The sequence below is a fragment of the Rhineura floridana genome, chromosome 7, assembly GCF_030035675.1.
Source record: "Rhineura floridana isolate rRhiFlo1 chromosome 7, rRhiFlo1.hap2, whole genome shotgun sequence".
Classification (NCBI taxonomy): domain Eukaryota; kingdom Metazoa; phylum Chordata; class Lepidosauria; order Squamata; family Rhineuridae; genus Rhineura; species Rhineura floridana.
Genome location: NC_084486.1, coordinates 154,660,743 through 154,685,965, shown reverse-complemented (window position 1 = coordinate 154,685,965; position 25,223 = coordinate 154,660,743). Strand labels below are relative to the sequence as shown.

General features: G+C 47.9%; 1 protein-coding gene across 5 annotated transcripts in view; it reads left to right on the top strand.

Annotated features, from left to right (window-relative positions):
- The window catches only part of ATP13A3 (ATPase 13A3), an 83,479-nt gene that overhangs the window by 16,418 nt on the left and 41,838 nt on the right, over nucleotides 1–25,223 (top strand). For 3 of the 5 annotated variants that reach the window (XM_061637645.1, XM_061637646.1, XM_061637644.1), the window contains exons 2-9: nucleotides 14,036–14,120; nucleotides 17,036–17,209; nucleotides 18,878–19,063; nucleotides 19,594–19,664; nucleotides 20,381–20,461; nucleotides 21,802–21,871; nucleotides 22,364–22,498; nucleotides 24,818–24,890. In XM_061637645.1, the coding sequence (XP_061493629.1) occupies nucleotides 14,073–14,120; nucleotides 17,036–17,209; nucleotides 18,878–19,063; nucleotides 19,594–19,664; nucleotides 20,381–20,461; nucleotides 21,802–21,871; nucleotides 22,364–22,498; nucleotides 24,818–24,890 (838 nt within the window). In that variant the 5' untranslated portion in view covers nucleotides 14,036–14,072. The remainder of the gene's footprint in view (nucleotides 1–14,035; nucleotides 14,121–17,035; nucleotides 17,210–18,877; nucleotides 19,064–19,593; nucleotides 19,665–20,380; nucleotides 20,462–21,801; nucleotides 21,872–22,363; nucleotides 22,499–24,817; nucleotides 24,891–25,223) is intronic. The other 2 variants (XM_061637648.1, XM_061637647.1) reach the window with 2 other exon arrangements.

The window sequence follows — 25,223 nt, the reverse complement described above, 5'->3', positions numbered from 1 at the left end:
CAACTGGTCCAAAATGCAGCGGCCAGATTACTGGCTGGGGTTGTTTTTAGAGCTCGCATAACCCCTGTTTTAAAACAGCTGCACTGGTTGCTAGTTTGCTTCTGGCCCTATTCAAGGTGCTCATGTTCATATATAAAGCCCTGAACGACTTAGGTCCCAAATATCTGAAAGAGTGCCAGCTTCCCTACAGACCTTATTGGGTGTTGAGATCAGCAGAGGGGCCCTCTTGGTAGTTCGACTGTGTCCTGAGGTCTGGGGGGTGGCAGCCCGAGAGAAGCCATTCCTTGTGGCAGCCCCTCAGTTGCAGAATTCCCACCCCACAGAGCTGCAACTAGCACCTTCACTGAACAGCTTTCATCATATGCTGAAGATGGACCTCTTTATCCTGACCTTTGACACCTGAGATACACATTTTCAGGATCCACCCTTTCCTCCTTGTAAATGATATAGTTGTAATCAGCCCAGGGATCTCATGATGAACGCTGGGAAGAGTAATAATGATAATGTGCTACAAGGATCTCATTATTGCATTTCCTCATTGCTTTTTACAAAACGGCTCAAAAGTAAGGTAGAGAATATTTAAAAATAATGTAGTGTTATTTATTTATTTATTTATTTATTAAATTTGTGGGTCTCTTGGTTACCCAAAAGTCTCCAAGCAACTTACAATGCTGTTAAAAACACAAATAAATGTATTATACCACAATAACAACAAGCAGTATCACCTTAATCTAAAAAAAGCCTGGGGAAAAAGGCAAGTCTTTACCTGGTGCTGAAAAGATGTCAATGAAGGCACCAGGCGGACCTCACTGGTGAGCGAATTCCACAGATGGGAGCCACAACTGAAAAGTCCCTTTCTCTTGTCACCACTCTCTGAGCCTCCTTCGGGGAGGGGGGCTGGAGAAGGGCTTCAGACGAAGGGTCTGGGTAGGTTCATATTAGGAGAGGCATTTCAGAAGATATTAGGGTGCTGAGCTGTAAAGAGCTTTATAGGTTAAATTTCAAAACCAGCACTTTGAATTGGGCGTCGAACCATGCAGGCATATGTAGGCAGTGTAATTGGAACACAATTGGTGTTACATGATCTGTCCATCTTGAACCTGTCAACAGTCAGGCAGCCACACTCTGCACTAATTGAAGCTTCCAAACCGTTTTCAAAGGTAGCCCCATGTGTAGCGCCTTGTAATAATCCAACGTTAAGGTTACTAAAGCATTGATTACTGTGCCCAGGTTATCCCTGCCCAGATAGGGTCGCAGTTGGGCCCCACTCTAAGCTGATGGAAGGCACTTTGTGACACCAGTGCATCCAGGAGAACCCCCAAATGATGAACCGGCAACTTCAGAGGCGATGTGACCCCATGTAGACCCTTCACACCACTCAGCTAGTCAGAGGAACCACCCACCGACAGCATCTCAGTCTTGGCTGGATTACGCTTCAGTTGATGGACCTTCATCCAGCCCAACCAAGCTCCGATTGAGCACATCCACTGCTTCACCTGCAGACGATGAGAAGGAGGAATAGAGCCGCATGTGATCAGCATACTGATGGCAACGCACTCCAGAACTCCATGTAACTTCACTCAGAGGTTTCATGTAGATGTTAAATGACATGGGGGACAGAACTGATTCCTGCAGGACTCCATGCTGGAGAACCCAAAAAGTCGAGCAGTGCTCCCCAAGAACCACCTTCTGGAGACAGCTATCCAAATAGGAACAGAACCACCACAATGCAGTGCCCCCAGTACTCAGCTCAGGCAGTTGCCCCAGAAGGATGCCACGGTCGGTGGTATCGAAAGCTGCGGAAAGTTCAAGGAGCATGAAGCGAGTCACACTCCTCCTCCCTCTCTCCTGACACAGGTCATTGTACAGGGCGACCAAGGAAGTTTCCACACCAAAAGCCAGGCCTGAATCCCAATGGAAATGGATCTAGAAAAATCTGCCCCTTCCAAGAGTATCTGGATCTGATGGGTAACCAACATTTGTGTCCAACAGTTAAAATGAATACTAAAGAAGACTTCAAAGTGTTCATCCATCAACAGGAATAAAACAGATGAATCTTGACATGTCCCCGCTAAAAAATGAACTCAGGTTGTATTTGCTGCAGCAATCGTAAAGTGACAACCCCTCTGGCAGCTGTTAGCCATTATGTAAGGCATGGGTCAGGCAAGCAAGCTTCATTGTCGTACAGGTCGCCTAGATAGGAGTACAGCAGCACAAACTCACCATTTATTGTTTGGGTTTGGAGTTGCCGCTGTCCATTTTTCTTTATTGAGGGGTAAGATTGCCGGGGGTCTGCTTGCAGCTGGCTGGAGCAGAGTTGTCGTTAATCACTCTGCCTTAGCCCTAGGACCTCTGCCAGCAATTAGGAGATAATGCTGGATTGCATTCTGGAATTCTTGTATGCATAATGGGCTGCTTTAACCTTTGGACAGCAAGGCGGACAAGAATAAAAATGGACCACCTTGGAGGGTTGACATAAGGGCTACTGAGATAATATAGGTGTTTTCAGTGCAACTCCCAAAAGCAGAACAAATGCTAACCTTGGTGAAGTTAAGATTTGTCTTCTTGCCGCCGCCTCCTTCCTCCAAGACACGGGGGGCAAGCTTCATTTCTTTTTCATTTAACAGTTATTTGTCAGTCTCTTGCAAAAGCCAGTTTACTGATAAATGTGGGGCAGTGTGTGAACTTGGTGAATCAGGCTCTTGCCCTGACGCCCAGCTGTCCCCTATCCTGGTACTGCTGCATTTTCCCATTGTGGCATCTGGTTGGCCACCATGAGGACGGGATGCTTGGTGAGGTGGGCCCCCCACCCACCCCCTTTTACTGACCCAGCTGCTGCTTCAAGGCTCCCCTTGTGAATCTCTTCTGTCCACACATAGCCTCTCCCTTCTAGAGTTATAATTGGGTGCCACTCAAATGACGACAGCATGTGGGGGAAGTGGAGGGGTCTGTGTGCAGCTGGGGGGCTGCTGCTGGCCGGTGGGGTTTCCCTTGGTCTTCCAGCCCCGATCCCTTTCCTCTGGAGCTTGGCGCAGGGAACCTGAGTTGTCTGTGAGCTCAATAGGTGAGGCCATAGGATGTGTTTACTGCTTAAGGTGGGAGCCTTAACATGTAAATTTCATTTGGGGGGGCTGAGGGGGGGAAAGGACATGGTTTAATATGTAAAAGCCTTGACTCTTAACACCTGGCTGGTCTTCATAAATGTTCTAGCAAATGTTTGGCTGTGGATCTGGGCCCTGGCTGGTGTGGAATTTCCTCTTCGGTCTCAAGGAGTTGACTAGTCACTCCAGTGGGTAAATCTCTTCCTTCTGCATTGCGGAGGAGTCCCAAAGGGCTTGTTTGCATGCTTTGTGGCAAAGAAGGTGTTTCTGTAGTGTGTTTGTGGTTAAATTCATGGCTGAAGTTCCTCCTAATAAGTCTCTTTGCACACATTGAGGTTTCAGCCATCTGAGAGACAGACTTCACTAATACGTATTTATTTAAAACATTTATATACCACTTAATCATTGGCATTTCGAAGCGGTGTATATAAACACAAACTATGAATCCATCATAAAACTGAACACTACCTTAAAATGCTTGCTGGAACAGGCATGTTGCCGCCCTGGGCTCCTGCTGGGAGGAAGGGTGGGATATAAATCAAAGAATAAACAAACAAACAAATAAATAAAGCTTTAGTCATGTGTCCACAGTTCAGCAACTATAGGTGGCGCCATCACCTTGGCTCCCTCATGGAATAGGCTAGAGTGCAGTTCAGCACAAGGTCAGGAGCTCTAAGAAGATCTTGCCACCTGCCTCCATGGTTTCTCCTGCCCTCCTAGTCTTGATCTTTCTGTGCCCCTCTGGGAAACACAAGCCCTCTTCACCTTGTGAAGCTGTCCTCACCCTGGCCTTTAGCTGGGTGGTCTGGGAGATGGTGCTGCCTCAGTGGCCAAACTGCAAAATGGGAATAAGGGTAAGCTGTTTCCCAGAGGGGGTGAAGACAAAGACGGTGAAGCTTTTAGTGGAGCTTGGTGTTTGCTTGGATGTCACACTCTATCTCTAAATGAACCAGTAGCAGTTTAGCAGTAGTTAAGATACATCTGCTGATTCACTGGAGAGCAAAACTATGTTTCTGAGGCTTTTAAGGAGCCCTGGAAGCTTTTAAGTTTTTTTAAGGGCTTAAAGGCTCTGGAAGTTTTGAAAGTGTTAAGATCTGATTATGGTGGGAAAAGTTCTTATTTACTGCCTTTTAGTTTGTTTTTATGTTGCATTTGTACTTTTGGGTTTTTTAATTGGACTGCAATTTAAATTAAATTAATTTGTATGCTGTCCAGAGAACTTTGGCTGTGTATAAAATTGCTGAAAATGTGGAAGCTGTGAGCAGGGCATTTGCAGGGATGCTTCTGACTACATGCCCTCTCGATCCCTGCCAATCATGGCTGGTGCAATTGAGCTGATGGGGTTCATCGAGTGGGTCCCGGGAGTGGTGAATGCTTCCTGTGGTGGTGGTGGGGCAGGGTGGCCACTGCTGAAGAAGCCAGCCCTAGACCCAGTGGATTGCCACAACTATCACCCAGTCACAAAACTTTCTTTCTGGGGAAAGTGACTGAGAGGGTTGTGGTGGAATAACTGCAGACATTCTTGGGTGAGACTGACTTTCTGGATCTGTGCCAGTTTGGGGCCAAATCAGCCCTGGTTGCCTTGATGGATGACCTTTGTAGAGAGAAGGGCAGGGGGGGTGCAACCCGCTTCCTCCTGCTCAATCTCTCGCTGCCTTTCAGAACCACTGGCTTGATTACTGCAACACACTTCATGTGGAGCTGCCTTTGTTACTGGTCCAGAGACTTCAACTAGTGCAGAATGCAGCAGCCAGATTGCTCACAGGAGCAGATTACTGTCAACATGTCACTCTGCTCCTGTGAGGGCTGCTCTGGTTACTAATTTGCTACCAAGCCAAGTTCAAGGTGCTTCCTTTCATTTGCAAAGCAGGTACCTTCGGAACCATCTGATTCCTTATGCTACCCCTCGATCACTGAGATCTTCTGATAGGGCACTTTTGGCAGTTTTCCACATGGCCCCTGAGGTTAAGTTGGCCTCCACCAGGGTCCAAGCCTTTTGTGTGGCAGGCTGCCCTGTGGAACTCCCTGCTGGTAGAGGTTTGGCAGGAACCGTCTCTTCCTCCTTTCAGACATCTTGTGAAAACTGTATTGTTTAGACAGGCCTTTGCAATTTATTTATTTTCTTTTTAACCAATTTGTATTTATTGATGTTTTACTGATGTTTTAAATGATTTTGGGGGCTGTTTTTACTTATTTTATTTTTATATGTTGTACTTTGCCTTGTGGATTTTATCTGTAAGAACTCCTGTTTCTAAATGCTTTTATACTACTGTTTTACTGGTTTTATGTTGTATTTTTGTTTTAATGATATTGTTGACTGGTTTTTTATTTTGCACCACTTAGATATTTTTTAAAAAATATTAAGCAGTTTTTAAATGTTGTAAATCAATAAATACAGTGTATGGTGAAACTGCCAACAGATGTGGTGGTGGTGATCACCAACAGGCAACTTTAAAAAATGGCTGAACAAGCTCATGGAGAAGGAGGAGGAGGCTAGCAGTGGCTACTGGGCTACTAGTCACGACAGCTAGCTGTTTCCCCCAGTGTAGAGGGCAGGGATGCCTGTCAGTACCAGTTCTGGGGGAACATGAGTGGGATGGAGCTGTTGCACACGTGCCCTCCGTGTGGACTTCCCAGTGGGGCGTCTGGGCCAGGTGGGCCTTTTGCCTGAACCAGCGGGGGGGGGGGGAACAGCATGTTCTTGTACCTGTTTCCAAACCAGGGCTGCTGGCACTCTGTATGTAATACCCAGTCACTGTGAGGTCTAGCTCAGGGGTTCCCAAATTTTGTCCCCCACTCACCACTTGAAAGTTGCCGATGGTCTTGCGGGACCACTTTAATAATTTTTTTGCCTGCTGCAGCTATTGTAATCTGCTGCGCTAGGTGCTGTGTGGTTTTTAAAAATTCTTTATTGCTTCCTTCATATTACAGTTTGAATTCCATAGAATTCAGATTGTGATAAAATAAAATACAGTATAAGAGATAAAAGAAGCGATACCAGACCAATTAAAAATCAATATGAACACAGAGTGCAATGGATGTGCCATCTCCCATCGGATGAAACCATACGCTTGTTGACTGTACCTTTAAGTAAGTAATCTTGTTATTCCTGTGTACAGGAGGGCCCCACTTCCTGGCGCTTTGCTTCCCGGCATTCCGCTAATGTGGCAGCTTTCATTCCCCATTTTAAAGCCGATTGTTGCGCTTTTGCGGCATTTTGCTGCATTTTCGCATCTCATGATGCGCCTCATTATATTCAATGGGGTTCCGCTTTACGGCGATTTCTGGAACGGAACCTGCTGTATAAGCGGGGCCCGCCTGTGTATAGATAAATATTTCTTGGTTTACCTAACGCCTGATCCTTGGCTGGATTACACAGACCAGAAGGGTGGGCAGGGCATATACCAAGGTTGGGAAACAGTATCAATGGTGGCAGCGGTGAAGAGATAGTGTAACATCATCAGGTATCCAGAGCAACCCAGGGCTGTATGATTTGTAGGCACAAAGATACAGGGGGGTTGTGACCTGCAAGTGCACCCAGACACAAAGTAGCAATAAGCCAGGAGGAGACTAAGGCAAAGTCTCAAGGCAATATTGTTAAACAGGGAGTGGCTGGTGGTGCTGCCTAGCAGTGGGATCTTGAGAGATCTGTGCTAGAGCTGGTGAGAGAGAACCGTTTTGAGAGCGGGACCCTGAGGTGGGACTGTGACAAGGCTGTGACCACAGGCGAGATCCTAAAAGGTGGCGCCTGAGGTGGGATCCTGACAGGAAGGGTCAAGAATGTGGGCACTGGAATCCTCTGACTGGCCCACCCCACGCATATTCAGCTCAAGTTCCTAGCCATCATCAATCAACTCTTGGCCTCTTCCAAGACATGTTTAGGCTAGCTTGGTTGGTGCTGCCATGTTGCCCACTCCAGGTCTAGCCTTAAGATTTATTCCATGGAGCAAATGATAATGGGCAGTAAGGCTGACTTCATCTGTGAAGTGCTGGCGCCTGTTTCTCCATGTTTGTGTCTTGCCCTGTAAGTTTGCTCCAGTTCAGAGCACAAAGCCACCCATTGTCTGAGCAAGGAAGGGTTTGGTCAGCAACATCATATCCTAAATGCTTGTGGTGCTACAGATAACATCAGGCCTTGTGCCTGCCCATGGGGCTGGGGCCTTGGCCCCTCGCGGGCCATTGGCGTGCTTTGAATAGGGTGAGCGGCACCAGCAGCCTGGGGGCTGCAGGCACATCCTCCAGCCCAGCCCCACCATTCAGTCTCGCCATTGTTGTGGCCTGTTTCTTTTTGGGTGTTCCCCTCCCCCCCAAACAACACTCCAAGGCAAGGATGCCAAATGCTCTTTGATAAGGCAATGTGAGCAGCCTTTGGAGATTTTCTTTTTTAAGGTTTTAGACAAAATAGTTCATTGGCAGGACTTCCCTTGTAGATAGGGTGCTGGCGGTCCAGAACTGCTCTGGACAAGCTCCAGGGATAAAAACGGCCGCAGCTGCAGCAGGCGAGGGCAAAGCTGGTGGGAGCTGCCTGGTGCCAGGGGGCGCCTGCCTGCCTGCTGCCACGGCTCCCTTTCACGCTGACCTGCCTCGCACCCGCTTTCTCCCAGGCAGGTGCTGTCCATATCACAGGTACACTCACTGTGGGTGACAGAGGGGCAGCGAGGGGTGTGTGTTGGGCTTTTATACCAGAAAGCAGCCAGAGGTCTAGGTCGGAAGCTACAAGGGCCACTGACTAGTGAGTGACCCGGAATTAAGGTTCTGGTGGTTTCTGTTTAACCCTTAAGGCCTCATGCAGTTTTATGAACTTTTGCAATGCAAAGTGCTTTTACATTGGCAGTGGTGATTCCTCAGGATTGGAGTTGCTGAGGTCCAGAGGGTGGGGTTGTGTTTGCTTTTTTGGGCTGATCTTGTTTTATTCCAGAGCTCAAGCTGAGAAGGAAATTTTGATTTAATTTTAAGTTTTACCCTCAACCTTTCAGGTTCATAATTTCAAAAGTTGGCATGTTACTTAAGAAATACTTAATAGTGAAACCGTGTTACTTGTTAGACAAATGTTAAATTATTTTAGGAGCGAAGTATTATTAATTTCAAAGTATTTTCTCCTTTCTGTATTACACAACATTTTCTTTTTTACTTAGTGTCTTGCTGTGTGATTGTCAGCACTCTTACCTTTATCAGTGGATGAGGCGATAACATTCTCTGTTACAGAAACGAGCAGGACCGGCAACAAAAAGCTGCCTTGTGGAGTGGCCAGCCATGCCCTCCTCCACGATACTCCATTCCATTCCCTCCACTATCCACCTGGTTTTCTGTTTCTCCTCCCAACAGCCAGTCTGCATTCTGTGGCCACTAGGCATGCTCAGTCCTCATTGGCTGCTTGGGGCATTATTAAAAAATACGTCTTGTGCTTTTGCAAACCTTGGACCTCCTCCAAGTCCGCTGGTGCCTCTTTCCATTTTGGATCCTTACGGTTCGGCACTCATGCCTGCACGTCCGTGACTGAGGGGAGGGTGATCTCCTTCCCTCTTAGAAGGATGTCCTGCTGCATGCCTTCATGGCCTAGGGTGGTGGGCCGTAACGGGGTGTGTGTGTGTATGTTTTCCGCTGCTTCGTCCTTCCTTTCTCAATTCTCCCCTTCCAAAAGGTTAGCTTAACTCATGTTCTTTGTTCCATTAGTGTTCCCGTTTCTGAATCTGTAAGGCAGACTTTGCCAGCCTGGCACCCTCCAGATGTTTTAGACTATAACTCCTATCAGCCCCGGCCAGCTGATGGGGGGGTGTAGTTCAAAACATCTGGAGCGCACCAGGTTGGCAACGGCTGCTTTACGGTATGTAGACGGAGAGTTTTCCCTTCTCCATTTGAGTTTGTTGCTGCTGCTGTCAAGATGGCTTCAGGGATTGTCTGTGCAGAGTGCTGTGGGATCCAGAGGTGGCCACTATGAGGTTACAGTGCTCGGTGGCTGTCGCCCTCCTTTAGGGCTGCCCCCTGCATTGAGCTGCTGACCTCCGCGCCCGAAGCAGGACCCTCTCTGGCTCATGGGATTCCTTTCCTTTGGAACCTTTTCCTTTTCCTCCTAGATCAGGTTGCGTTGTCTTCTTTCCCTGTTGGCCTGTGTTGGAAACAGAGCAGTTGACCCATAGCTGTTTACAGACTGGTTGGTTGATGAATGCACAGCGCTACAGGGAGAGTATTGTACGGAATCCTTGGGGTTAATGACCCTTGGGAGGCCTTGGTTTCATTCCCTAGAATAACTTTTGAAGAAGGGGGTGTTCAAAGACTTGTGAACTGAAACAGAGATGTTTGACTGCCAGACCCAGAACAATCCCCTCCCCACTTGCAAGTCCTACGGATGCACTTAATGAGGTTTGTCCAAGAAGGCAAGAGCTGAACGTACAAAAATGTCCAAGGATGAAACTGATTAGTTCTGGTGCTTTTTTAATGAGCTGTCTCTCTTCTCCCCACACCCCCAATCGTGCTTGGCTGCAGACTTTGATGTAACTCTTCATTCATTATGCAGCTAAAGCCTTTGATTTGCAAAGCTACTGGAAGGATCTGTCTCTGAGCCTGCACAGACATTTGCCTTTGCTGTGTTGTTTGAGCCCAAAGGGCCGCATCTTGCACATCCCGTGGAAAGCCTTTCACAAATTTAGGGCAGTTGCTAACAAGATTTATGGGGTGATTGCCCTCTTCTCCCCTCCCCCCAGTTGAGCTATTTAATCCTGTGAAGGAATATATGACTATATGACAATCACTGTTCTTAAGAAGTATTGACATAGCCCCCCTTTTAAAAAAATCAACAAAACCCCACTGTTTGGAAGCTAAAAGCCCAACTCATGAGCCATTCTTCAAGGGGTCACAGGAAAGCACGGGAGGCTGATATGTCCAACGGATGCATTTTTAGCCATTTAGATAAGCATGGATGCTATACCGGGATGCATTCTGAAAACTGTTATTTTAATAGGGGTATGGGGAGGAATCTTTGCAGGGGTGGTGGTTTGGTTTTGGGGTCAGGCTAGCTTAGCATTTCATACAGTTTCTGAGCTTGGATTTCTAACGTAGCCGACAGTGGTTACGTTACGTTTGGGTCCATAGATGTTGCTGGACTACATTTCCCACAATTCCTGACCATTGGCCGTACTGGCTGGGGCTGATGGGACTTGTAGTCCAGCAACATCTGGGGACCTAAAGGTTGTGGAAGGCGACAGGATTTCTGAGCGTTGGTGCGAGTGGGTCTGGTAGATTTCTAGTACTTCAGTTCAGCATGCAGTGTGCAAAAGCTGTATGAAGGCAACCCCCCCCCCAACTGCAGCTTGTGTGGAGCCCAGTTTGATCTCTTGAAATGTTTCAGGAGGGCGGTGAGAGCAGAGGTTGGCCGAGTGTCTCTCAGGGTGGCATCAAAAGCTTAACATAAATCAAATGTGGATTTTGGGTTCTCCTGTCAAAATGACGTGTGGTGGCTGTTACCGTTCTCTTGCTGACTCATTGTTGACCCCTATTTCGAAGCACAACCCGGGCACCCTCTGCTAATCCTCCAGCTGTCTGTATAACAGACAGGAGAAGTCAAGAGGTCTGTTGCAAGGGCCACAAGGTGTCTGCACAGGAGGAGAAAGGTGTGCGGTGTGCTATACAATGTAGACGTAGTAGCTTGAACACTTAATACAGGCGGGTAAATATGACTTGACAGGTATAACTGAAACTTAGTGGGATGACTCCCACGACTGGACTACAGCAGTTGAAGGATATAACTTGTTCAAGAAGAACAGAAGGAATAAAAAGGGAGGTGGATTTGTGCTATATGTTAAAAATATATATCCCTGCACAGAAATACAGGAAAATGAGCTTGGTAGCTCCACCGAGAGTATCTGGATTAAAATTAATAGGGCAAGTAATGAAAGGAATGTGGTGCTTGGAGTCTACTACCGACCACCCAGTCAAGGAGAAGACGAGGATGAAATTTTGAAAAGCAAATTGCCAATGTTTCGAGGAGGCATGATGTAGTAGTGATGGGGGGCTTCAATTACCCCGATATTTGTTGGGAGACAAATTCTGCCAAACACGGCCCCTCCAAGAAATTCCTGACCTGTGTTGGGGATAACTTTCTCCTACAGAAAGTGGAGGAAGCAACCAGAAGATCAGCTATCCTGGACTTGATTCTAACCAGCAGAGATGATTTAGTGGATGAAGTGACAGTTACGGGAACTCTGGGGAAAAGCAACCATACCATACTTGAATTCTTGATTTTACCAGAAGCAAAAGCTGAGAGTAGCCATATTCGTACCCTGGACTTCAGGAAAGCTGATTTTAATAAACTCAGAACATTTGTAAGTACGGTTCCATGGCAAGCCACCCTAATGAGAAAAGGAGTCCAAGATGAGTTGGAGTTTCCAAAAAAGGAAATTCTAAAAGCGCAATGGCAAGCAATTCCAACAAGGAAAAAAGGGGGGAAACAGCAGAAGAAGCCAATGTGGCTTCACAAAAAGCTTAAGAGGTGACCTGGTAACAATGACAGATGCTCTTGGAGATCACTGATTCATAGTGTCGCCATAAGTCGTAGTCGACTTACAGGCACATAACAACAACAATAGGAAGTGGAAGGAAGGGCCCAGACCACAAAGGAAGAGTACAAGCAGGTAGCACGGAATTGCAGGGATAGCGTAAGGAAGGCTAAAGTTGAGATGAGTGAAGACTGGTTGACTGGAGAAGGCCTAATGTCCCTATCTTTGGAAAGGGCAAAAAGGAGGAACTTGGGAACTCTACACCAGTCAGCATGACATCGATCCCTGGGAAAATTCTGGAGCAGATTATAAAGCAGTCAATCTGTAAGCATCTTGAAAACAGTGCAGTGATTACTAGGAGCCAACATGGATTTGTCAAAAACAAATCCTGCCAGACTTACCTTCCCTCAGTTTTTGATCAGGTAACCTCCCTTATGGGCATGTGGTGGACATAATATATCTTGACTTCTGAAAAGCTTTTGACCAAGTGCCCATGATATTCTTATAGGCAAGCTAGCTAAATGTGGGCTGGATGGAACAACTATCAGGTGGATCCACAGTTGGTTCCAGAATCGTACTCAAAGAGTGCTTATCAATGGTTCCTTCTCAAACTGGGTGGAAGTAACGAGTGGAGTACCACAGGGCTCGGTCCTGGGCCCAGTGCTCTTCAACATTTTTATGAACCACTTGGAAGAGGAGTTGCCGGGAATACTTATCAAATTGCTAATACCTTCGAAGACAGAAGCAAAATTCAAAGGGATCTAGATAGGCTGGAGCATTGGGCTGCAAACAACAGAATGAAATTTAACAGGGATAAGTGCAGAGTTTTACACTTAGGAAAAAGAAACCAAAGGCACAGTTATAAGATGGGGGATACTTGGCTCAGCAATACCACGTGTAAGAAGGATCTTGGAATTGTTGTTGATCACAAGCTGACTATGAGCCAACAGTGTGACATGGCTGCAAAAAAGGCAAATGCTATTTTAGGCTGCATTAACAGACGTTGAGCTTCCAAATTGTGTGATGTACTAGTTCCCCTCTATTCAGCACTGATTAGGCCTCATCTTGAGTACTGTGTCCAGTTCTGGACACTGCACTTTAAGAAGGATGCAGACAAAATGGAACAGGTTCAGGGGAGGGCAACAAGGGTGATCAGAGGACTGGAAACACAAGAGAGAGAGAGAGACTGAAAGAACTGGGCATGTTTAGCGAGAAGATAAGACTGAGGGGAGTATGGTAGCACTCTTCAGGTCCTTGAAAGGTTGCCACACAAAGGATTGTCCCAGAGTGCAGGACACGGAATAATGGGCTCAAGTTGCAGGAAGCCAGATTTTGACTGAATATCAGGAAAAACTTCCTAAACTGTTAGAGCCATACAACAGTGGAACCAATGACCTAGAGAGGTAGTGAGCTCTCCGACATTGGAGGCATTCAAGAGGCAGCTGGACAGCCATCTGTCGGGAATGCTTTGATTTGGATTCCTGCATTGTGCAGGGGGTTGGACTGGATGGCCTTGTAGACCCCTTCAACTCTACTGTTGTATGATTCTATGAACTGTATTATTTTAAAAGGCCTGAAACTGCTATTCCTGTACAAAAATTTAAAGTACAGCATGACCTACTTTCTCTCCAGGCTTCCAGTTTCCAGCATTTCTGTTGTCATATAGAAGCTTAGCAACGTGGATGATGGTGGCGTAAATTTACGCCAAGTTTGTGGAAAGTTATTGTGAGAATAATTCAAGAGAGTGTCGGGGCTGTTTGTCATAGGTGATAGGATTAAATGAAGCGATGGTGAGGAATTTGTTTGGGGGCAGAATCCATGGGGTGAAAAGGCTGAGGAGGTCTCATGAAAGCTTCACAGGGAGAACTAGAGCATGCAAAGATGGCGTGTCATGAGTGTGCACACATTGGCTGCGTGATCCAGGCAGGCAGAGAATGAATCCAGCGACAACTTTCCTGGAACAAACATGCACTGTGTAGAAGCAGAAAATATCCCAGGAAGGAAATCCTCCCTCACATATGCTATGTAGGTTTGGGAGTCTGAGCTGCTTTGCCTGGTTGACCACCCATGAAAATGCTTTCTCTCTCAGTTCATTTTTTAAAAATACTTGTATTTATTATAAGACACACAATTAAATGTATGCCAAGAGTTTCACACTTAAATGTTACTATATCCGTGTTATTTATATCTAACTGTAAACCTACCTTCTACTGTAATGATTTTTCTATGTGAGAGTGCTGTTGTTGGCGTTGTGTTTGGTGAAGCTGACCTTTAAGCGGGCTGTTGTTTTAATGTGTGCTGACACAATTGGGATGTGTGTGGTGCATGTCAGTGTGATCTGGTACTTGGGATTAATTGGAGAAAATTCAGGCAACAGCTGCAGGTTGAGCAAATCTTTTGTAAAATGTGTCTTTAAAGGCTTGTTTTTCCTTTCTCTCTCAGGACAGGCCTTCCTGTGTCTGACCACATTACGTTGAACATGGAAAATGAGGAAGAGTTAGTGAATAAAGGCGAGGAAGATGAGATGGTAATTGGCTTTATGACCTCGTCACTTAATCTTAAAAATAAAGTGTGTGGGTGGGGAGCCTTTCTTTCCTCTCTGGAGCAAAGAGCCGCACGGCCTCATCCAAAAGGAGATTGCAAACTCTGAACAGTCCTTGTGAGACTTTTCAAACCCAAGGCTTTTTAGCACAGAAGTGCTTTCCTTTGGAATTAAGATGTGAAGTGTTGCTTGCACAGGACATCCGCTGCCAAGCTGAGCCTGGGAGTTCCTGTTCCTCTCCCGCACTGGCACCTGCAGGGTCCCAACCCCCGCCCCTCCCTGCACTGCAAGAAGACGCCTTTAGCCAACAGAAAGCTTTTTTCAAGCCTAGTTGTGTGTGTGTGTGTGATTTCGGATGGTGGTGGTTTACAGCTAATGAGGGGAGAGTTGTGAGTTGCATTGCGTGTGTTGTGCCCACAACGGGCATTTCTCTTCTTTGCACATGTGCCCATAGGCCCTAAAAAGTTGGTGACCCCAGTCTTGGGTCTCTGTAGCTGGCTTGCCAACACAGAAGCCTTTGCCTTCCCTCTTGCCTCTCACAAAGGAGTCTGCTTTTGTTTTAGGATGAGGAATTCAAGTTGTAGATTGCACCCCAGAGGAGAGATCCAGAGGGATCTCGCCAAGCAGGAGTGCCCAATAGTCAATAAAATGGCAGATCAGGTTTATCGTGAGCAAGTGTGAAACGACGCATGTTAGGCAAGAAATCTTACCTTTGCATGTACACTGATCGTAATGCTGTTATACAAATCTGTGGTGTGACCACACTTGGAATACTGGGTACAGTTCTGGTTGCCTCACCTCAAAAAGGATATTGTAGAGCTGGGAAAGGTTCGGAAAAGGGCAGCCAAAATGATCAGGGGGATAGATTGACTCCCCTGTGAGGAAAGGTTGCAGCATTTGGGGTTTTATAGTTGGAGAAAAGGTGGGTAAGAGGCGATGTGACAGAAGTATATAAAATGAAGCCGACAGAGAAAAGCTTTTCTCCTTCTCTCATAACACTAGAAGTTGTGGACATCCAGTGACGCTGAATGCTGATAGATTCAGGACGGACAAAAGAAAGGACTTCCTCACACAGCGCATTGTTAAACTATGGGATTTGCTTCCACTGGAGGCAGTGACGGCCACCAACTTGGTTACTAGCCACCGTGGCCATGTTCTGACTCCGCTGTTGGGGGCAGCTTGCCTCTGAATAAGACCAGTTGCTTGGGATCGCGAGAGGAGAGCGCACTGCTCTTGCGCTCAGGTCCGCTTGTGGGCTTCCCATTGGGGCATTGGGCCGGCCGCTGTGAGAAGAGGATGCCTGGCCAGATGGGCCCTCTGTGGCCTGGTCTCACAGGCTCTTCTTGCGCAGTTCTGAGCTGCTGCTTGCAGAGTGGCCACTGCAGAAAAGGCCAGGAGTCCCTTGTGGCCTTTCTCGGTTGCAAGATGCGGCTGCTGCTCTTTGGGGTCTTTGCTGCATTCCTCCTTTTGCCTGGTTGCTTCGCCTACCCTTCCTTTGGCCAGGGATTGCCAGGTCGCTCACCTGCCTGCCACCTTCTCATGGCGAGGCTTCTCAAGGTGCTTTTGAGCTTCTGGCCTGGATTGAGGTTTGTTTTGTTGGACGGCCACAGCTTCCCACATAGCGCTGTTGTGCAAGAGGCTGCTGACCTCCTGCTCCCTGCGCTCCTGCCCCGTTGGCTCCTGTTGTGGCCTCAGCCCTGTTGCTGCTGGAGCTCACAGACACTGTCCGCAGCTGCTCTGGACAGGTTCCTGCCCAGATGTCCTTCCTGCTGGAGTGGGCCTCTGCCGCTTCCGTTTCCTCTGTGCTACAACTGTGGAAATAAACCCATGGCTGTTGTCCAAGTTACCTGCCTGTGTCCGATGCCTGCTGCTGCCCCCTCCCTGTTAACTCTTCCAGAGAGTCAAATCCTGTCCAGATGGAATAGACCATGATTAGATTCATTTGAATTATGTCTTCCTGCTTTATAATTTTTAACTGGGCATGCGCTGAAAAACGTTGCTGCCCTCCTCAGGTTATGGGGATGATGCCCTTGAGTGACTAGGATGTGGTGATGTGGCATTTCTCTGACAATTATGCCCTATGCCTTTAATTGTTAGTGTTTGTCTTCCATGTATCGCATGTGCAAAAGTGTTCCACTGGGCAGGTGTCACCACACCCATAGTCAGGAAAGCCCATCCTTGCAGAGGCTGTAGGATTCTGGGGTGGTGGAACTTGAGAGAGCAGAGGTGGGTGGGTGGAGAAGTCTCAGTGTGTTGTGCATTGGGGAGTTGGCAGTAACAGAGGACAGGAGCAAACTCTCTTCGCTGGCCAGAAGTTTTTTCTCCGAAGTGTTCAAAGTCCCCGTCCCCCCATAACTTTGGTCTGCATTCTTCCAAAACAGAGAGAACTGCCTGGAACAAGTCCCTGCTGTCACTCTGTTTTTTATTTTAAAAGAGGTGGCAGCAGCGTCTGTCCCCTGCTGTTTGTCTGCCGCCTTCCTCTTGCACTCGTGTGTGTGTGTGTGTGTGTGTCTGTGTCTGTCCCCTGATTGTGCTAGCTGGTGAGCGGCAGAGCAGGGTGACTGGGCGGCTTCTTCCTCCTGCTCTCCAGGTGCTGCCGGGAGTCTGATCAGACCAACTGCTCTTGCAACAGGCTGCGTCAGTGCGGGGTGCTTGGTAGCACTTCCTTCTTGGCACGCACAGCTCGCTGCATCTGGGCCAGAAATCTGCCTGAAGCAGCTCCGACAACACTGAACTAAGCAGTCTCCCGGAATTCCCCTGGGAAGGAGGAAGAGCTCAGGCACCCGGAGTCTTTTCGGAGCTGAAGAAATCGCTCCTGACGCGGTTGATTCTGAGCTGTTCCGCTGAAGCTGTCAGGATGCCATTGTCTCTCTCTGATATGTTTCCCTGTTTCCGTGCAGAAGATTTATGGCTACACGTTTTGCCGGTGGAAGCTGGTCCTCGTGGCGGGGGGGGTGCTCTGCACGGGCGGCTTCCTCCTCCTCCTCCTCTATTGGATGCCTGAGTGGCGGGTGAAAGCGACATGCAAAAGGACTTCGCTGAGAGGCTGCAAAGTGGTGCTGCTGAGGACCACCGTGAGTTTCTGCTCTTGGTCCTGAAGTGCCCGATTTGGCAGAGATGCGAGACCTTGGACCGATCGTGTCATCTTGACAGGGGAACAGACTTTGTCTCGCATCAGAGTTTTTTGCTTGACAGTATAAGCTTCTTATCCACAGGGCAATCTCTTGGGTTGCTGTTCCCCCACCATTGATTTTATCCTAATATTGTATTTTAATCTTGTTTTGTACACCGCCCAGAGAGCTATTAGCTATGGGCGGTTTAGAAATGAAATAAATAAATAAATAAAATTGTTTAAAATACAGCAGGAACTAGCTAATAATTCTGGAAGTTTGCAAGCTGTCACGTGGGCTTGCTCTAAAAGAGTGTTGTGAGCAAGCAATTCTCAAAGTGTGCAGTGAGGGCCTTTGGTGGCCCTGGGCTTCTTGCCTTCACTCGTGGCCTGTCTACCCCTTTTTCTTTGCTATGCAGAGATCTCAGGGTAGGAAGGAAACAATAAAGAACAAAGTGACTTCCAGTGCCATCTCTGACAAGAGGCTTACCCATTCCTTGGCCATATTCATCACAGCCTGAAATTGCCACCACCTTCCTTATCTGTTCTTTTTTTTTAATAAAAGCACCTAAGAAGTGCTAGGTAGTGTTAAAACATTAAATGGCCCTGTCCCTGCCTGCAAGCTCACAATCTGAACTGTGCACCAAAAAGAGAGGGGAATGGGTGAGACTAAAATAAAATAAAAAGTAAGGAAGGGGCCTCTATAGGTTGTATATGCTCAAGATGACCCCCCTCCTCTTCTGAGCATGTTTGAGACTTTACCAGCTCAGTAGGCAGGAAGCCAGAAGCCGTATGCAGAAGAAAGGGTGGTTCTCTCTTTGCCTGTGTATCTGTTGGGGAGGGGGATGTCGGGGAGAGCTCTAAGCCCCTGAAGTCCCCCCCCCGGCTTAGCTGAATGGTGTAATCCCGCCCATCCTCTGGTGAGACAGGCCAGCCTTGCCTTCTGGGCTGGACCTCCCTTGGGGGTCCCACACACACCTCCTAGCACTGTAGTTAAGCATCTCCTCATAGATTAAATTAGTTTCTGGGTTCAATTCAAAGTGCTGGTTTTGACCTATAAAGCCTTATACGGCTCAGGACTCCAATACCTCAAGGGCCACCTTTCCTTGTATGTAGCAACCCGTACCCTGTGCTTGGCTTCGGAGGCCCTTCTTCTTGATGTGCCCCTTCTAAAGGAGGTGTCAAGAGTGGCAACATGAGAATGGGCCTTCTCAGGGGTGGCCCCCCATTTGTGGAATGCCCTCCCTAGGGAGGCATGCCTGGGGCCATCATTATCCATCTGTAGGCACCAGGCAAAATTACACCTCTCTTCTCCCAGGCATTTGGAAGCCTTCTGGAGGGCTTCTGTTGTGTAGCCTTCCTAAGAAGGGTTGTTCCACTGCCTTATGCACTGTTTTGTCTTTATCTTTTAATATATTTTTAATATTTTACTTCTTTATTTTAATTTTTTATTAACCTTAAGTCACTTTGAGTGCACATATATGTGTAGAATAGCAACAACGAAATGTAATAAAATCAATCAATCAATTGCCAGCCCTGCTGACCAGCTGCCAGTTCATCGGAAGGTGTGAGAATGTCATTGTACATGTTCTGTTCTGTTCTGAAAATCTTTTTCCTGGTTTGTTTTTTAAAGGATGAATTCCAGATATGGTTTTGTGCAAAGGTTCGCATTGTGCTTTCTTTGGGACCAAATCTGTTGCAGACCCCAAAATATGTGTCGGAGAAGATGAGAAATGGCTGCAGTGGTCATTTATGCATAAATCCGGCTGAAGAGACAGGAAATGATTTGGACAGATGCTCCCAGGCTCACCTACAAGAGGTATCACTGCCCAAGTTGTGGAATTGTCCTCTTTGTGGCAATTTCCAAAATGTAGCATTATTTATGTATGTTTGCTTCTGCCTGGGACAACTGCTGTCCACAAGGAGAGTCTTGGGGAGGACTGGGGGGTTCTAGCTGTGTGAGCGGAGTCCTCGCCCATCTTTTCCCCTCAGCTGGACCTCCTAGTTAGGGCATGGAACCCTAAAATATTTCTTACACTAGCAAATAGCTCTTGAAATGCTGACACACGTTGTAAGCTTTAACTGTATGTGGATGCTGCAGACATGTATGTTGATTCAGAATTGTGAAGAATGTAAGGACCTCTGATGCGAGAGCAACTGCAGGGCCTTTCCTCTCTTGCTTCACCTAATAGTAGACAAAATTAGATTATTAAGCGATAAACTGGCAACATGGAGCAGCCAGAACTCCACACGTTTTTTTATTTGCTTTTTAAAACTTGTTTGTTTTTATTAGTGATCTCTGTCAAGCCATGCTCTTTGACTGCCTAATTGTATTCATGTGTCTTCCAGATCCGTTATTTCACCCACCACAGTGTGAAGTATTTCTGGAACGATGTGGTACAAAACTTCAGCATCATAAAGTAAGAATTGCTGCTGTTTTCCATTCCTGTCAGCTTCAGGGCTGGGGGCTGGGCAGTAACGGAGCAGCCGGCAGTTAGCTGGCAATAAATCAGTCAAGGCCAGGCAGATAACGGAGGCTGGCTGGCAGAAGGAAGGCTTGACAAACTACCCAGTAGCAGTGTCCAAGAGCGTCGTCCAGGTAGGGAAGCAGAGTCCAGAAAGCCAGGGGTCCAGTCCGAAGGTTTAGAGGCTAGCAACGGCGTCACACGCGAGGGGTTACAACCGACGTTGTAGTCAGCAGTCTGCTGCAGCCACGAACTGCCTTTTATAACAGACTCCCTAAACCAGGTGCCCGTGATTAGTCTCCCAGCTGCTCAGAGCTGCTTGTTCTTAAACGACCCGACCTCTTCCTTCGTTGCTGTGCTACTCGCTGGCGTCTCCTTTCTGCAGGGGGGAGGGGAGCCTCCTGTTCATGCCCAGAATCCGATTGAGGGGCTTCAGCCAGGTCCTGGACATTCTCCAGCTGCGGAAGAGCCAGAGCTGTGTCCTCAGGGGGTCCACTAGTTCCTTCTGCTGGGTCTGCCAGCTCTGCCTCTTCCTCTTCCTCCGAGTCCTCTGAAGGGGCCATGACAATTCCCTTCTTTAGCGGACACTGATGAAAGGGCTCTTCTCTGCTAGCAGGTGTGTGTGTTTGTGCGTGCATGCGTGTCATCTTAATAAGCTCTGTTTCTTTTAGGGGTCTGGATGAATCTACTTCCTGTTCTTCAATTCACAATGAACACAGTGCAGGCCTCACAAAGGGGATGCAAGATTACAGGTATGTGGTAGAGCTAGCAACTGGCCAAAGACATGTCGCTCTTTGTTAAAATGTGAAAGTTGTGCAGTTACACTCAACAATTGGTAGTGTGTATAATTTTTTTGTGTTGTTTGAAGTCTTCTGTGTGGGTTTCAGAAAGTGGTTTGAACTGGTTCACCTTGTGTTGAGACACTGTGACTTTTGGGACTGGTAGAAACATGCATTCATTCATTTATTTATTTAACAAAATTTGTATACCTCTTAACTGCAAATAAAACCTCTAAGAGGATTTTTGCCTTGAGCAAATTAAAGGAAATGTGAGATATAAATGGAATAAATAAGGCCAATATCCACAGAGTTTGGGGGGGGTAGGGTTAGTCCTACTCAGAGTAGACCCAGTGAAGTTACATGACTAACTTAGGTTCATTAATTTCAGTGGGTCTACTCTGAGTAGGGCTTAGCCTTATGTATCCAGAAGCTCTTGCATTGAGCAGGGGGTTGGACTCTATGGCCTTATAGGCCCCTTCCAACTCTACTATTCTATGATTCTGTGAAATCAGACTCCAGGGTGGATTTTTCCAGCTGGATCAGAAAGACGAAGATCTCTGGCTTGCACAAGACAAGACTGTGACCAGGACAGTGGAGCTATTTCACCTCAGCGATTCCTAAATGTTCCCTGACAAATGCATTGGGCCACAGTCCACTGTGATTGGCCTGCAGTGGTCATGCTGTCCGTGGGATGATTGGCTGCCTCTGTCAGTGCAGCCACTACACCCGCCTGTCCCCCTGCAGCCAGGGTCGGAGGCTGGGCAGGAGGGGAAGCGCCTTTGTGCTGCCAGGTCAGACCCTTGGCCTGTCTCCCTCAGCGCTGTCCGCAAACGGGCTGGCTGGAGCAGTTCTGTAGGGTTTTCAGGCAGTGTGTTTTCCTAGCTTGTCTGGAGGTGCCATCGGAGATTGAACCTGTGGCATCTGCATGCAAAGCAGATGCTCCACCCACTGGGCCAGGACCCTCCGGTGGCATCAAGACAGCGCTCATTCAGGAGTCTTTATAGCTGCAAAAGGGGGTGGTGGGATCTTTGCAGTTAGCTCTCTCTCTGCCCCGCCTCCCCCGCCAGAACCGAGATTCCAGTACTTGTCTTGGACCTCCTCAGCTGGGCCTGACGAGGCTCATCATTCAGTTGGACCGGACTGAGCTATTTTGGGTCATTGGGTTTGCAGGAGGCACAGCCTTCCTCCTCACCCTTCATGCTCCCTCCTTCCTACTCACTTACATTGCTGTTCATGTTAATGCTCATGTAGGCGTAGCACAGTATTAGTAAGCCAAATTTAAATGCTTCTGTTTTCATCACCTTTTGATACAGAAAATTATTCTATGGAGTAAATGAAATTGCCGTGAAAGTGCCTTCCGTTTTTAAACTTTTGATTAAGGAGGTAAGAATTGCATGTGTGTGTTTGAGAGAGGAGAAGGTGCACTTGTGGGGTCTCAATTTGGGGAAAACTGTGTGTGAGAGGATTAAAGGCTGTCCAGGAAAAGCTGCTCAGATTTCTCTTCTGCTTATGAAGACCTGAAAGTGCAGCTCTGAATCTCACCGGCTAATTTGCAGCAAGCTGGGCAGATGGTCTGCTCTTGTGGGGCTGTTGCTTTTCAGGCTTTATTTAGTCCATTCATTCCTGACTTGCAAACACTCAGCCTGATCCCTATGAGCCATAAGCCTCTTAAATGAAGCCAAGCACACTGCAAGTGTGTCGTCACATTATGCTCGGATGTTGCAATGGGGCCTGAATAGTCAGAATTCCAAAAATGTATAATAAGAGGTCATAAATTTCTTCGCCTTCAGCACTCCAGAGAGAGATGACTGAGGCTCTTTCTTGCAAAGGGCATAATCTGGTGTTTTTGTTTTTCGTCTCCCCGTCCCCTTGTAGGTTCTCAACCCTTTTTACGTTTTCCAGCTGTTCAGTGTGATTTTGTGGAGCACAGATGAATATTACTACTATGCAGCAGCAATTGTGATAATGTCTCTGATATCCATTGTTAGCTCACTGTATACCATCCGGAAGGTAAGTTCAAAAGGTGTCTTCAGCTGCCCGCCTGCCTGCCTGCCTGCTGCAGCCAAAGGGCTTGAATGCTCCCAGTTGTGAACTTTCACTTCTGTGGCCTTTTAAGTTTTGGGGCCAGCGGCTCTTACGTGTAACTCAACCCCAGGAGCTTGTTGTAGGATGTTCATTGTCTTCCCCCTCAGTTGTCTGCGTGACTGGAAGATCTCAGCGGGAGATGATTCCACCTTGCAAAAGCACTCCTGGCTGAAATAGCACCTGCACTTTCAAACACGCTTCTGAGGGTTACGCAGCATAGCTTGGAATCAGAGAATAGTAGAGTTGGAAGGGGCCTACCAGGCCATTGAGTCCAGTTGCTGCAGTTTGTTGTAACAAACACACACAGCAGCTAACTGGGCTGGTTGGAAGTGCCACGTCGTGTTCTAAAAGATGTGTGACTCTAATTATGATGTTAACGAAGGAGGACAGGTTGGCCTTGCCTGATTTGGCCCTCCCCCAGAGGGATCTGTCCAGCCACGGAGTACTTCCGTCAGCTCAAGGATTTCCATTTGTGCAACGGAGCGTCCCCTCCCCAGACCTGCTCCAGGGGGGTGGAGGGAACCCCAGAACAGAATGAAGGGGCCCCACAGGGAGAGGAGAAGGTGGGGAAGCACCATTGCACAGCCAGAAGTCCTTGCGCTACGGAGCTACTTCGTTGGCTCCGCCCAGAGTCATTTGGACAGCCGGTGCTGGTGGAAGAGAATATTCTGAGCTAGGTGACCCCTGGCCCAATGTGGGAAGGCTCACATTATTTCTTCTCTCCCCCCCCCCCCGAAAAAAAGTAAAGGTAGCCATGTTGGCCCAGAATAAAATTTCAAAATCTATAGTAGAGCTAGATGGACCATAAATACCTTTATTAGGGCAACCCAAATATCAAAATAGTGTGCAAGCTTTTGAGTTCTCCAGGACTCTTCATCAGGCCACATGGTAAACAGATCAAGGGATGGGGGTGGGTAATGGTGGGTTGGTTGGATGTTGAAGCCATGGAGTCTGCATCTGGTAACAACAGTCTTAAGTGTCAATATGTGTGCGTGTGTGAGCAGACATGCAGCGGAGGCCTCCTTAGCTGCCCGGCAGGGATCACCATGCACCAGGGCCTTGCACACTGTCTTGTGATGTTTTGGGTGGCCTAATAAAGGTACTGCTGTGTTACAGATTTTTGGGATTTCCGTTCCAAGTACTGGCAAGACTGGTCTGTTAAGAGAATGGAAGTGTGTGGGACGTAGAAGATTTTGGTTTTCTATAGGGGTGTGTGTATGTGATACGTTGGGTTTGTTTAAAGTCACGTTGTTACACTGCGTTGCTATTGCTGCTGTTGTGTTCAATTCCTACCTGCTGCCTCTCGGTACCCTTGAATCCCCCTTATAAAGCACCAGATAACACAAGATGTATACTGTTCCATCCCCCCAGTTTAAAAGCCTTTAAAAACGAAATCCTAAACTGCACTAAGAATCGGAGATCTGCAGAGCACAACTTCCTATTCCTCGCATTTTTCACATGAGGGAGGAAAAGCCTCCTGAAAAATCTAGTCTTAATCAGCTTCTTAAAAGAGGACAGCAAAGTGGCCAGTCAGGCATATCCATGGGCAGGGAGTTTCAGAGATGAAGCACCACAACGCTCTAGTCCTTGTTGCTGCCTAGTGGGCTTCTGAGCATGGCTGTATCCTCAGAAGGGCCTCTTTGGATTAGGTGAATGCATGGTGTGGGGCAGAAAGGAGGAGCCATTCCTTAAGAGAAAGCTGGGCTTTTAAGGTGAAAACCAGCATACTTTGGACTGAGCCCAGAAATCAGCTGGTTGCCATTGCAGCTCTTCCAGGGCCTCTGGGGTCAGTCCCTGCCATGAGGCCGCCTGCTGCCTTCTGGGCCTGCTGCCAGTTCTGAACAGTCTTCATGTGACTCGTCTAATCTGCAGCTTGCCAAAGCATGCATGATGGAGGCCAGGGGTGCAGCTGGTGCAGCAGGTCTCGCTGAAAACTTAAGGCACCCCTTGGCACAGTTGCCACCAGAGTATCAAGGGGCACCTCCCCACGCTGACTCTGTTCCCCTTCCAGAACAGATTGGCCTCCTGTGTCGCTTGACAGATTTGCCAGCCATAAACCTCCCTCCCTCTCACTTGGACTGGCATTCTGTTCATTGGCCCTGTTCCTGGCGGCAGGCCAGGAGCGCCGCTTCCTTGCCAGAGCATGAGGGGTGGGCGGGTGGGGAGTTGATATGATGGGGTGTTCCTGGCCGGTGTGGTGGTTTGCTGCCAGCTAGCGATGCCATCTGCTCCTTCTCTCTCCAGCAATACATGATGCTGCATGACATGGTGGCGGCTCATAGCATCGTCCGGGTATCGGTCAGCAGAGCAAACCAAGGTAAGTTGGGTGGGTGAGTGGGCAGTTTATCTGAAAGGGAAAGCGAGAGGAAGTGGACTCCTCCATGTCTGGATGGATTCCCTGCCTAAGGTCCTGATATTCGTTCTCTGAGCGGGGGCTTCCCTGAGGGAAGGGGCCAGTTGCCCCATGGCTTCTCCTCCAGCTCAGCTCAGCTCAGCTCAGCTGAGTGTCTTGGCAGGGGTGGGAGGGGCTGTCTGCCCAGGCTGCTTGGTGGCAGAGTGGCCGTGGCAGTCCTCCGGGAAGCATAACTGGAGGCTACAGGCCGTGGACCAGCCACCTTCGGCAAGGACCCGAGAGGGAGGCCGTAGACCA